This window comes from Zophobas morio, unplaced genomic scaffold, assembly GCF_036711695.1.
Source record: "Zophobas morio isolate AGI-343-1 ecotype UQ-CSIRO unplaced genomic scaffold, CSIRO_AGI_Zmor_V1 ptg000008l, whole genome shotgun sequence".
Taxonomy (NCBI): domain Eukaryota; kingdom Metazoa; phylum Arthropoda; class Insecta; order Coleoptera; family Tenebrionidae; genus Zophobas; species Zophobas morio.
Window position 1 is genome coordinate 14,477,114 of NW_026972113.1, and position 13,694 is coordinate 14,490,807.

Here is a 13,694-nt window from a genome sequence, read left to right on the forward strand (position 1 = left end):
TTCGTGTTGGGGTGGGGGTATTGAATAAGTGTGTCGATGTTTTTTGATTATTTTATTATTTCATTCAAAACGTTACAGTAATAAACGCTATTGGTACCCACAGTGCGATAAAAGCAAGACGATTTCATCACTAACTGACAAAAACTAAAATACCCCAAAACGAGGAGTAAAATTGCACACAATATAATGTGTTAAAACGAATTATTACATACAATTGCATGAATAAGGCACATGCCTTTAAGACAATAAATATAAAATCATTTTTTAATAAAAAATGTTACTAAAAATAATGTCACTTAATTAATACATTTTGGAACATATTTAACAGATTACACCTAAGTAATGTACACCGTCAACTCATACCTAAAACAGACGAGGCAACGTTTACAAGACTATCTAGTAGTAGACTTAAATAATAAAACCCATGATTATCTAGAGCAAATAACTAAAGCACTGCTTGGTCTTAGTTTGACAAAGAGACGCAGTGCGATCGTATCGATTATCTAACAAAATAAATCTATATATCCATCCGCGTAACAATACAATAATAGAATCTGAAAAAAGTAACATAGACTATATACAAATAAATGCAACTTTTATCTGATCAGACATGTAAATAATTGCACATAATTTAGGCTACGATGGAACGGTATCAATTTAAATAGTCAGTCTGATGGTGTAAGTAAAGCGACCTTATCTAAGTATTATCTTAACGCAAGATAAGTAAATAAGTTATGGTCCCGTATCAGCTCGAGTCACAAAATGTACAAAAATAAACCTCAGAAGAATCCAATTTTGACATATAGCGCGTTAAGGCACATGAACCCGACTTATATACAATAAGCTAATTAAGTACACTCTTGCATCAACATCGTTATAAAAATATTTATATTTGAGCCGCACTATAATTATTCATACCTTTGGTTTGTGGAATGTATACAATATAACAAAAGTGTTTGCCGCCTCTGGAAGACATCCTAGTAACACCACATAATCGTTTTTGTACTTTAGACTCCCGTCATCACTAACTCGATCCCAATTACTTCAGCTGCTTGATTAATTGCGGGTGCGTTCGGGCGACGATGGCCTGCAATTTCTGCAATTGACTCAACAAATTGCTGTTCGAATCCTCCAAGCTCTCGATCTTGGTCCGGTAGTCGTTGTTCTCGGAGACGAGAACTTCGACTTTGCGCTCGAGCTGGTCCATGTACTCCTTCTTCTTTCGTCGACTCTCTTGCGCTGAAATCTAAAAGAAAAAATAAGTATATTTTTTTGTGATTTTTGTTTTCTGATAACCTCTATAAAGCAAAAACTAGTGGCGTAAATAACACCACCGCAGTTTAAATTTTTCAGTTTTTCAATTTTCTAATTTTTGAATTTTTCAATTTTTGATTTGATTTTTTTAATTTCTCAATTATTCGATTTTTCAGTGTATCGATTTTATAATTATTTGTTTAAATTTTAATGTTTTCAGTTTTTCGTTTCTCCAATTTTTCGATTTGCAAATTTTCATTTTTCTTAATCAATTTTTAGATTTTGCAATGTTGTGATTTAATATTCCTCGCGTTTTAATTTTAATTTTTTCAATTTTTCATATTTATTTTCTTTCAATTTTACGACATTCAACTCTTCGAGTTCTGATTTTAAAATTTTTTCGTCAATTTTCAAACTTTTGAATGTTTCAGTTTTTAGATATTACAATTTTTTCATTCGCAATTTCATGATTTTTGAATTTTTAATTTTCCTGTTTCAATATTTCAATTTTTCATTTCTTCAATTTTTTGATTTGCCGTTTTTCGTTTATTTTTTCAATTTTTCGGTTTTTCAATACTCTGATTTTATTCTTTTTTTTCATTGTGAATTTTTCAAATTTTTGGAGTTTTCAATTTTTCGACTAGCAGTTTTTCGTTTCCACTTTTTATTTTCTTTATTTTTTCAACTATTCGATTTTAAATTTTTTGTTTTTTCAATTTTTCGTTTCTTTAATTTTTCGATTCGCAATTTTCCAATTTTTATTTTTTGTTTCTTTAATTTTTCAATTTTTCGATTCCGTAATTTTTCATTTCTTCAAATTTTCAAGTTCAAATTTTTCGTTTCGGTTTTTTGTTTTCTTTTTCGATTTTTCAATGTTCATTTTTTGTAAGTTTTTCTTTTTCAAGTTTAATTTTCCGATTTTCCAACTTTCGGATGCTTCAATTTTTCGATTTTGAAATTTTACATTCGCAATTTCATGAGTTTTGCAATTTTTCCTTTATTTTTTCAATTTTTCGGTTTTCCAATGCTCTGATTCTATTCTTTTTTTCTTTTTTCCAATGTGAATATTTTAAATTTTTGGAGTTTTCAATTTTTCGACTAGCAGTTTTTCGTTTCGACTCTTTATTTTCTTTATTTTTTCAACTATTCGATTTTAAATTTTTTGTTTTTTCAATTTTTTGTTCCTTTAATTTTTCGATTCGCAATTTTCCAATTTTTATTTTTTGTTTCTTTAATTTTTCAATTTTTCGATTCCGTAATTTTTCATTTCTTCAAATTTTCGAGTTGAAATTTTTCGTTTCGGTTTTTTGTTTTCTTTATTTATACATTTTTCGATTTTTCAATGTTCCTTTTTTATAATTTTTTTTTCAAGTTTAATTTTTCAATTTTACGACATTCAACTCTTCGAGTTCTCATTTTAAAATTTTTTAATTTTTCGATTTTCCAACTTTCAGATGTACCAATTTTTCCTTTATTCTTTCAATTGTTCGGTTTTCCAATTCTCTGATTTTATTCTTTTTTTCTTTTTTCCAATGTGAATATTTTTAATTTTTGGAATTTTCAATTTTTCGATTTACAATTTTTCGAGTATTCAATTTTTAGGGTTTTTAAATTTTTGGTTTCTCCAATTTTAGGTTTTTCTTATTTCTTAATTATTTCATTTAATTAAGTAAAATGTAATGATTTTTGTGATTTCAATTTTAATTTTTTCAATTTTTCGATTCTGTAATTTTTCATTTCTTCCAATTTTCACTTTGCAATTTTTAGTTTCGTTTTTTATTTTCCTTATTTTTACAATTGTTGGATTTTTCAATGTTCCGAGTTCATAATTTTTTTGTTTTTTCAATTTCAATATTTTCAATTTTTGGTTCCTTCACTTATTCGATTCGCAATTTTTCAATTTTTTGTTCTTTCAATTTTACGACATGCAATCTTCGAATTTTTATTTTAAATTTTTTCTGTTTTCCGTTTATCCAACATTTGGTTGTTCAACTTTTACATTTTGGAATTTTTTGATTTGCCATTTGACATGTTTTCAATTTTTAATTTTCCAATTTTCTTCTTGTGACTTTTCGTTTCGGCTTTTGATTCGCTTTATTATTCAATTTTTTAGTTCTACATTTTTCTGATTTTCTTTTTCAATTTTTGGATTTTTTAATTTTTCGTTTTTCAATTTTAGATTTTACAGTTCTTCGGTTTTTCATTTTTTCGTTTCTTCGATTATTCTATTTCCAATTTTTCTTTTTTCTTGTTCTTGCAATTTTATGACATGTGACTCTTTGAGTTTTCATTATAAAATTTTTCATTTTTTCGATTTTCCAACTTTTCGATGTTTCAATTTTTCGAGTCAAAATTCTTCGAGTTTTCAGTTTATAATTTTTCACTTTTTCGATTCTGTAATTTTTCATTTTCTTTATTTTTACGTGATTTTTTTAATTTTTGGATTTTTCAATGATTTGAAATTTTTCGGTTTTCAGGTTTTCGATTTTTAAATTTGTCAATTTTCCGACTTTTGGATGTTTGACAACTTTTACATTTTGGAATTTTTTGATTTGTAATTTGACAAGTCTTCAATTTTTAATTTTCCAATTTTCCGGTTTGCAATTTTTCGTTTCGGTTTTTATTGTTGCGTTTTATAATTTTTCTATTCTGTAATTTTTCAAATTTTCGATTTGCGAGTTTTCGTTTCGGTTTTTTATTTTGTTTATTTTTCAATTTTTTCGTGATTTTTTTTAATTGTTGGATTTTCAGTTTTTGATACGCAATTTTTCGGTTCTCAATTTTTAGCTTTTTTTAATTTATCGTTTTTTCAATTTTGATTTGCAATTTTGTTTTTCTAGTTTTTATTTTAAATATGTAATGATAATTTAGTATAATTTTAGTAAACGGTAAATTTTTCAATTAGTGGATTTTAAAATTTTTTATTTAGTACGATTTTTCATTTTGCGATTCTTAACTTTTCAATTTTTCAATATTTAATTTTTCAGTTCTCCAATTTTTCATTTTTTTTTATTCTTTCAATTTACGATATGCGACTCTTCGAGTTTTGACTTTGAAATTTCCCATTTTTTCGAGTTTCCAACTTTTTTCAATGTTTCGATTTTATAATTTTTTGTTTCAGTTTTAATTTTTTCAATTTTTTATTTCTTCAAATTTTCGATTTGCAATTTTTCGGTTTTCAGTTTTTAGATTCTTCTATTTTTAGTTTTTTTAATTTTTCGTTTTTTCAATTTTAGATTTTCCAGTTTTTCGTTTCGTAAATTTTTGATTTGCGTTTTTATTTTTCTAGTTTTCATTTTAATCATGCAATAATAATTAGTATAATTTTTAAAATTTTTCTAAAATTTTCAGGTGTTCGTTTTTAATTTAACGATTTTAGAATTTTTACATTTTTGAAGTATTCAATTTTTCAATTCCATTCGTTTTTTTTCTTTCCGATTTGTCAATTCATTAATTTTTTCGGTTTTTAGTTTTTTGATGTTTCGGTCTTCTGTTTTTTCAGTGGTTCGATTTGCAATTTTCGATTTTCCAATTTTTCGTTCTTTCGGTTTTTTATTTTCAGTTTTTTATATTTTCGATAAAAAAAGAAAACACTGCAAAATTGTTAAACTGAAGAATAAAAAGTTAACTAACGAAAAGTATAAATTGAAAATTAAGAATTTGAAACCTTGAAGAAACCAAAATTGAAAAAATAAAGCAAATGAGAATACAAAAAATGTGATATAAAATTGAGAAAATGAAAAATAAAAATCAAGAACTTGGAAAATTGAGGGAAAAAATTGAAAAATCGAAAAATTACACACACGTACCTTGTTTTTGATTTTCCTCCGTATTTTCTTGAGAGATTTTTCTTCGGCTTTTGTTAGAGGCAGTCTTGTTGGTACAGGGTAACCTTCCGCGATCAGCGTTCTTTTCTCTTCTTCGGTGAGAATTAGGGTCCCCGTTGAACCTTTCTGCAACACAAAATATATTACAGTGCGGGCCTGCAAGCAAGACAATTTTTTTCATAGTAGTGGGTAATGAACCTGCCTTGAATTTGATCACAATTACTTTACAAAAATGTATTTTTTTAATGACACTTTCTTTTTCTGACAATTTTACACCAGTATAGTGTGCAAAAAATAATTTAAAGCACATGATGACTAACCGAAGTCCATATCTCATAGTTATCAATAAAGTATATTATTATTCTTTACAAAAAATATTATCAAGTAAAAGTGCGATAAAAATGTCACCGTCAAATGACATGTATATCTTGAACGCAACTTCATTTTTTGTTTATTTAGTAATTATAGAACTAATCTAAGGCGTCTTCAAGTTGGCACTCGACGCGCCAAAACCTTACCGGTTGGCTGCTGATCAGGGGGGTGTGTATGGGCTGGCGGGTGCTCGTGTGGTGGTTGATCACAACCCTGTTGGCGGCGTTCTTCCTCACGTTCGGGGACGGCGGCTGCGATATGGTGGCGTTGTCCTCGCTGTCCTCGCTACTGCTACACGACGGCGGCGTCGGCGGCAAGTGGAAGCCGGTCCCCGGTTCGATCTTAATATTTAGTTTGGGCACTTGTATCCTCTGAGGTATGACGTTGTGCGGGGAACTGATCATAATGTTGGCCTGTTTTAAGATCGACTGGGTGCTCTTCATGTCCACGTCGAAGTGCAGCTCGCTCGTGTTCATGAAGCTCGAATGGGGCGACGAAGGGCAGGAAGAGTGCGTGCTGTCGGTTTCGCTTAAAGGCTCATCTTTTATCGTTATCGCTTCGTTCGTTAGCCTTTCGCATGCTGTGTTTAATGGGATCGCGGGAAAGCATTCGTCTTCCATGTCTGCGGGTAAAGTGGGTTAGAGCCTGAAGCCCTTGCAGAATTCTCGTTACCTTCTAGTTTGTTGTGTGATATGGGCGAATCGGGAAGGGAGTCTCCATCCGAGGCCAAGCTGTACGAATGTTCGGTTTTGATGGGTCTGGTGCCCAAGGCCGCATCCGTCATGAGTCTGTCGTGGATGATAACCGCGGGGATGTCCTTCTCCATGTAGCTCCATTCGACGTCTCCGGAGGCGTTCAAACGTAGCACTTCCTGCATGGTCTGGAAGAGAGAACAGGAATTAGACCAGGCGAATAACTAAAATAATAATAAAAGCGAGTATATCGGTACGAAGGGCGTCGAGGAAATATTTCGAGGGGCTCTGAATAGACAACCAGGTATACGCGAATCTCGGAGTCAACGATCTCCGCATTCTCCACGCTTGTGACTGTCGAAACCTTCACCTTGCCCTCGCGGCTTCTTCAATGTCAAAGAAATTGAGGGGGCCCGAATCCCACTCGAGGAGGCTTTCGGAGGATTTCCGTTAGGTTTAGGACGGGTTGAGGAATTTGTGAACAAGGTGGAATTTATCGTCGAAGTCACGGAAGGTCCAAAGATTGGGATCCAGATAAAGCTGATTTAAATTTGCCAGAGTTCCAGAGTCCACGGTAATTTACATGAATGGGATTTCAGCGGATCGTTAAAATGAATGAATCGTAATAATTCCGGTGACATGGACATTATCCATAAACATTACCACTTTCTATCTCGTTGTGGCTTATAGTACGTGACATCGCAGGGTCACGTCAAAAGAGCAGGATTTTTCTTACTGAATAAGTAAAAGTTCTTTCATCCCATTCGGAAATTTAATGACGTCATCTTAAAAAAAAATTAAACAAATGTTGGTTTGCTAAAACTTTCGACAAAAATGTGGTTGCCAATTTTTCGTCATTTCAGTTTTGGAATGTTTCAATTTCTCGATTTTTCAGATTTTCGATTCAACTTTCCGATTTTTCGTTATTTTAGTTTTTCAATTTTCTAAATTTTAGGTCTTTATATTGTTCGAGTTTTTAGTTCTTCTATATTTTTCGGAATCTTATATTATCAGTTTTTTGATGTTTAAATTTCTAGATTTTTCGACTTCTCAGTTTTAGATCTTTCGATTTTTCAGTTTTGCGATTTGCCAATTTTTAAATTTCCCAATTTTTCGTCGTTTCAGTTTTGGAATGTTTCAGATTTTCCATTCAATTGTTCGATTTAGATTTTTTAAATTTTGGATTTCTTGATTTTTTGACTTTTAAATTTTAGATTTTTCAATTTCAATTTCTCGAGTTTTCAGTTCTGCGATATTTTTGTTTCAGTTAAAAAAAATTTCAACTTAGTTTTTTGATGTTTAAATTTCTCGATCCTTCGATTTTTGGCTTTTCGGTTCTAGATTTTTGGATTTTCCGATTTTTCTTAATTTCAATTGTTTAATCCTCAATTTTCCGATTTTTCGGTTTGAGCCCATTTCAAATTTTCAATTTCTCCATTTTTCAGATTTTCAATTTCTCGGCTTTTCGATGTTTCAGATTTGGGATCTTTTAATTTTTCAATTCTTCAATTTATTCTTCGACTTTTCAATTTTGCTATATGTCAGTTTTAGGATTTTTCAATATTTCGATCCTTCAGTTTTTCGACTTCTTGAGTTCTCGACTTTTACTTTTTCAGTTTCTCGATTTTTAAATTTTAGATTTATCAATTCTTCGATTTTTTTATTAGAAATTTTTCAATTCTTAATTTTCCAGTTTTTCGATTTTGGACTATTTCGATTTCTTTTTTCTTTTTTCAATTGTTTGATGTTCCGATTTCTCGATTTTTAGATTGTTCGATTTTTAAATTTTAGATTTTTCGATATTTTTGTGTTCAAATTTTTCAATTTTAAAAATTTTGACTTATTTCGATTTTCCAATTTTTCGTCATTTCGGTTTTGGAATGTTTCAATTTCTCGGTTTTTCAGATTTTCGATTCAATTTTCCGATTTTTGGACTTTCAAATTTTAGATTTTTGATTTTTCGATTCTTTAGATGTGCCAATTTCTGGGTTTTCAATTTTTCGGTATTTTCATTTTTCAATTTTTTAAATTTTAGATCTCTAGATCGTTCAAGTTTTTAGTTCTTCTATATTTTTCGGAATTTCCAATTTTTCGTGCTTTCAGTTTTGGAATATTTTAATTTCTCGATTTTTCAGATTTTCGATTCAATTTTCCGATTTTTGGACTTTTAAATTTTAGATTTTTGAATTTTTCGATTTTTAGATGTGCCAATTTCTCGGTTTTCAATTTTTCAATTTTTTAAATTTCTAGATTGTTCAAGTTTTTAGTTCTTCTATATTTTTCGGAATTTTAAATTTTCAATTTTTTGATGTTTAAATTTCTTCGATTTTTCAGTTTTGCGATTTGCCAATTTTTGAATTTTCCAATTTTTCGCCGTTTCAGTTTTGGAATGTTTCAAATTTTCGATTCGATTGTTCACTTTTCAATTTTTAGATGTTTTAATTTTTGGATTTTGGATTTCTTGATTCTTTCACTTTTAATTTTAGATTTTTGAATTTCAATTTCTCGATTTCTAAATTTTTCGAGTTTTCAGTTCTTCGATATTTCTGTTTCAATTTTTCAGTTTTTTGATGTTTTAATTACCCGATCTTTCAATTTCTGACTTTTCGGTTCTAAATTTTCCGATTTTTCTATTTTGACTCATTTCAAATTTTCAATTTCCCCATTTTTCAGATTTTCGATTTCTCGGTTTTTCGATGTTGCGATATTTTAATTTTTCAATTCTTGATTTCTAGTTTTCGAGTTTTTTGAATTTCCAATTTTTTGATGTTTCGAATTTTTAAATTTTCGATATTTCAGTTTTGGGATCTTTTAATTTTTCAATTCTTCAATTTTCTTCCGCTTTTTAATTTTGCTGTATTCGCCTTTTTGAGTTCTCGATTTTTTACTTTTTGAATTTTTCGATTTTTGATTTCTCGGGTTTTCGATTTTTCGACTTTTAAATTTTTGGATTTTTGAATTCTTGAATTTTTCAATCGTTTGATGTTCCGATTTCTCTATTTTCAATTTTTGGTTATCCTAATTTATCAAGTTATTAAATTATAGAGTTCCCGATTTTTAGATTGTTAGATTTTTAAATTGTTCGATTTTTTTTTATTTCAAATTTTTCAATTCTTAACTTTCGATTGCGATTTTGGCCTATTTCGATTTCCCAATTCTTCCATTGTCCAATTTTTCAGTTCAATTTCACGAGTTTTCAAATTTTCCATTCTTCAATTTTTCGACGTTTGAAATTTTAGATTTATCAATTCAATTTTTCGATTTTTTGGTGTTTCGATTTCGTGACTTCTCGGTTATACATTTTTCCACTTTTCAATTCGATTTTTTTTATGTGAAACTTTTATATTCTTAATTTTCCAATTTTTCAATAATCCAATTTTTCGTCGTTTGAGCTTTGGAATGATTCAGTTTCTCGATTTTTCAATTTTCGAATTTTAAATTTATCAATTTTTCGATTTTTTGATGTGTCGAATTTTTAAGTTTTCGATTTTTCAGTTTTTTGATGTTACCATTTCTCGATGTTTCAACTTCTCTTTTCGATTTTTACTTCCTGAGCGTATCGACTTTCTACTTTTATGTTTTCTCGACCTTTCATGGCCCCTAAAGTACGAAGAAATAGGTCCAGATTTTTTGAGAAAAAATCAAAATTATAAAACATTTTGCAATTTAGTTTTCAATCTGCAAAACCGAACGCTTTGAAATCTTGGAGATGTTTTAAAGTTATCATAAGCATGATAAATTTTTGATCAAAATATATTTACTCATTCTCCTTAAAAAACTTATGACGTAACCCCAAAATATTGTTGAATAAATTCTACCCAAAATATGATGAGTTTTTACTTATGATTTATCACTGCATTCATATTTTTTAGATTTGCCTAAACAGGTGCCTCAAAAAAATGACTAAATGAGTCAATTTATTTTATTGAATAAATCAGGGACGGCTCACTTCATTTTCCCAACAAATTTTGAGAATACAATAGTGTTATTTTTCAATTTCCATTTTACACTAAATAAAACAAGTCAGTCAAATGGAGAAAGGAGGTGGGTGGCTCTAAATTTACCTTTACTAGTTTTATGAGCAAGTTTTAGCCCCGCCCACCCGCCCTATTTTCTTAGGGGGTACGTCATTTGGCACAATCAATCTTATCTACCTACACTGCACTAATCCATTTTCGATTCAATTTGTTTTTTCTTCTTTCCAATTTTTCGATTCATTAATTTATATAATATATAATTAGTATCAAAGAAGCACTAAATATACGTTCATTTAACGTGGGTTTAACGTATGTTCACTGACGTTCTCGACTGGTGACTAATACACGTCGAATTTACGTTGATTTTAAAATGTTTTCCTTTCGCCTTGAATTGTGTAATATGTTAAAATATCGATAATACTTTTCCACGTATTTATTACATTTACAGGGAATCGCGCTGACATAAATTACGAAATAAAAAACAATAAATTTACTTGTTTTAAGGACGTTATTTATTCTAAGTTTACGACGTTGTTTACAAAATAAAACATATGTTAATTCACAATCTTAATTGACGAGCCGATTAAGCCGGATTTACGTTTATTTTGAAACGATTTAAATTATTTTGATCAAGTCGGCCAAATTAAAGTTAAAACTGTGGATAAAACGTAGCGTTGTTTTTACGTTTACGTACAACGTAGGTTATAGAGAGATTATGAAATTAATAAAAATAAATTTACTTGTTTTAATTTGTTGTTTGTAAAGTGAGTGGATTACGTTGAATTTATGTTTATTTAATAATAATGAGTTGATTTTCGCGTTGTCTTATAGCCACATTCAGTTATTCAGCCGGATTATTTCTAATCTTATCGCATTTTGTGACGATTAAGTAACACAGTGGAGTCAGGTGTCAGATACAACAAAAATTATTTTCGTCGTGGAAACAGTTGAGTTTGAGTGAACCTCAAATATTCCTTGCTTTATCGAACTGACCAGAAATTGATCGGGTAGTATCTAGGCCGCGGTGCATTTTTCATGATCGTGTGGGTCGGTAAATAAACGGATGCATTACCTCTCCATTATTTACGATAATGAAAGTTATTAACATAGGACAATCTCTTCGTACGGCATACGAAATCTCCAACTATAAAATTTCAATTTCGTGGACTTTTGGCTTGCCGTAATTGTATTTGCACGTTTATGGTCGAAGACAATTTAACGTTGTGTGCGGCAATAAATTTTTTATCAGTTAGTACAAATTCAATGCGTCGTAAAACGCTTTGACTTATTTTAATAACATTCGACTACTTCGCAACAGGTACTTAAGTCGAATCGTACGCCACTGTCGGGAAAATAATTAAACTTATCGCGGTTGCATCGTGAAATGGCTTTTAGATTGTTCGAAATATTTTACTAATGCTTTTAAAAATGTTTAAAGGCACGATTACGATCCAGTTTTCGAATAATTGTGTCGATAAAAAATTGATGAGGTTTTCTTATCGGACACCTAATACCGAGAAGCATTCGACGTATTGGAAGCACGTGTGCCGACTGAATACATTAATAAAGCGGGGCGGAAAACACGGACGAGGGTACGTATAATTGGCGAATGTCGATAAAAACAAAGCGCCCACGTGTTGCATCGGCTTATCGAATGTTGGGCGAAAGATAACGGCAAGTTTTATTGTGAATTGAATCTGTTGTGTTGTTATATAGGAAAAGAGAGAAGCGCAAGCGCCACGCATGACGTCAGTCAACAATTTCCACTACTCGCTAATTAAAAAATGACGTCGATTCCACCCCGCCCTTGGTAATTTCTGGTGGATGCGCCGGTGAAATAATAATATTACCGAACAGTGCGTTGACATCACGTAGCGCTCTGCGAATACCAACGAGGAAAACACGTCCACACCCATCGAATCCATCGGATGGGTTTTTTAAAGTCGTCCGCAGGACGCTCAACCCAGCGAATAAGAACATTCCCACACGGAATCGTTCGTGACTGAAAATCTCCGAAGAATTTATCGTCGACGGTGTCGTTGCGAAAGCCCCCCTTTCAGAGATCGCTCGTTGAATGCGACGTGTTCATTGTCGTTTTATTTCACTTGCGAATATAAATGCACAATACCACGACAAATTGCAAGGTCAATTCGTGGTGCAGGATTCTATGTGTGTGTTAGACCGACAAATGGCGATTTGTGAGCATGACTTACGAATTCGAATTCGTGTCGTGGTTAATCGGAGGTTTGGATTCAGGGAACGGTGCGAGAGTTACAAAAGATGGAGTGGAGAGGCGCAATTGGCATAAATCCGAGACGGACGATGATTTTTCGTTACTCTTATCAGAGCCACATTACATCACACACACAAAAACTGTTTCGATTATTATTTGATCGATTTCCTACAATGAATTCTCCAGTGGACGGTTTGTTTTTCGTGTTGATCATGCCTGCGAGACTCTAAAAAACGAATCTCCGCAGGCTCGCCATAAATCCAGGTTTTCTATTTAGGGCAGATTCGATTAAGCCGTGCGAGCGTTCGCCGCCTCCGATTTTACGAGCCGCCACACACCGCCAACTGCGTCTACACGACGTTTTACGGGGGTGGCTTCAGAATTTGCGACAGGCAGGGGTGTTAAGGAGGCGGCACGAGATTAAATTTTCTGCTAAAAACAAGCATTAGACCTGACGCGACAATAACAACGTGACGCCCGTGTGAGTGGAGGCGAATCAATGACGCAGGCAGGGGCGGCTCGTCCTACTTTCGGGGGTGGCGAACTGAAAATAGCACTACTAAAATTGGTCGAAGGTTATTTCGACGGAGCTTTTCTGGGACCTGAAATTCGGACCAACAAATCCCGCTTTTTTAAAATTATAAAAAAACTGCGATTTTTTTGTTTTTCCAATTTTAATTTTTGTTCAATTTTTTGTCTTCAATTTTTCAATTTAAAATTTCTTGAACTTTCAATTTTTAATTTTTTGTTTTTGCAAATTTTTCGTTTCGAGTTTTTATTTTCTTGATTTTTACAATTTTTCGATTTTATAATTTTTTTGTCTTTTCAGTTTCAATTTTTTAATTTTTTCAATTTTTATTTTTATTAATACAATTGTCGATTCTTCAGTTTTTGATTTCTTCAAATTTCTCGTTTCGGGTTTTTATTTTCTTCCTTTTTATAATTTCCCGATTTTGTAATATTTTGTAGCCAGTTTCAATTTTTGGATTTTTCAAGTTTTCATTTCTTCAATTTTTCTTTTTTTTTTGCTTCTTAAGTTAAAATTTTGCAATTTTTCAATTTAAACTTTCTTGAACTTTCAATTTTTAATTTTTTATTTCTTCAAATTTTTCGTTTTGCTTTTTTATTTTCTTTATTTTCACAATTTTTTCGGTTTTTTAAAGATTCGATTTTATATTTTGCTTTTTTCAATTTTTTGTTTCTTCGATTTTTAAACTTTGCAATTTTTCAAGTTAAAATTCCTCGAGTTTTCAATTTTTATTTTTTTTAATACAATTGTCGATTCTTGAATTTTTCATTTTTTCAAATTTTTCGTTTCGGGTTTTTATTTTATTCCTTT

General features: G+C 30.9%; 1 protein-coding gene across 1 annotated transcript in view; it reads right to left on the reverse strand.

Annotated features, from left to right (window-relative positions):
• Positions 1-37: 37 nt before the first annotated feature.
• Positions 38-13,694, reverse strand: part of LOC135125443 (cyclic AMP response element-binding protein A-like) — a 56,658-nt gene continuing 43,001 nt past the window's right edge. The window contains exons 2-5 of the mRNA XM_064051075.1: positions 6,126-6,333; positions 5,600-6,075; positions 5,064-5,207; positions 38-1,246 (exon numbers count right to left, since the gene is read on the reverse strand). Coding sequence (XP_063907145.1) covers positions 1,040-1,246; positions 5,064-5,207; positions 5,600-6,075; positions 6,126-6,333 — 1,035 coding nt within the window. The 3' untranslated portion in view covers positions 38-1,039. The remainder of the gene's footprint in view (positions 1,247-5,063; positions 5,208-5,599; positions 6,076-6,125; positions 6,334-13,694) is intronic.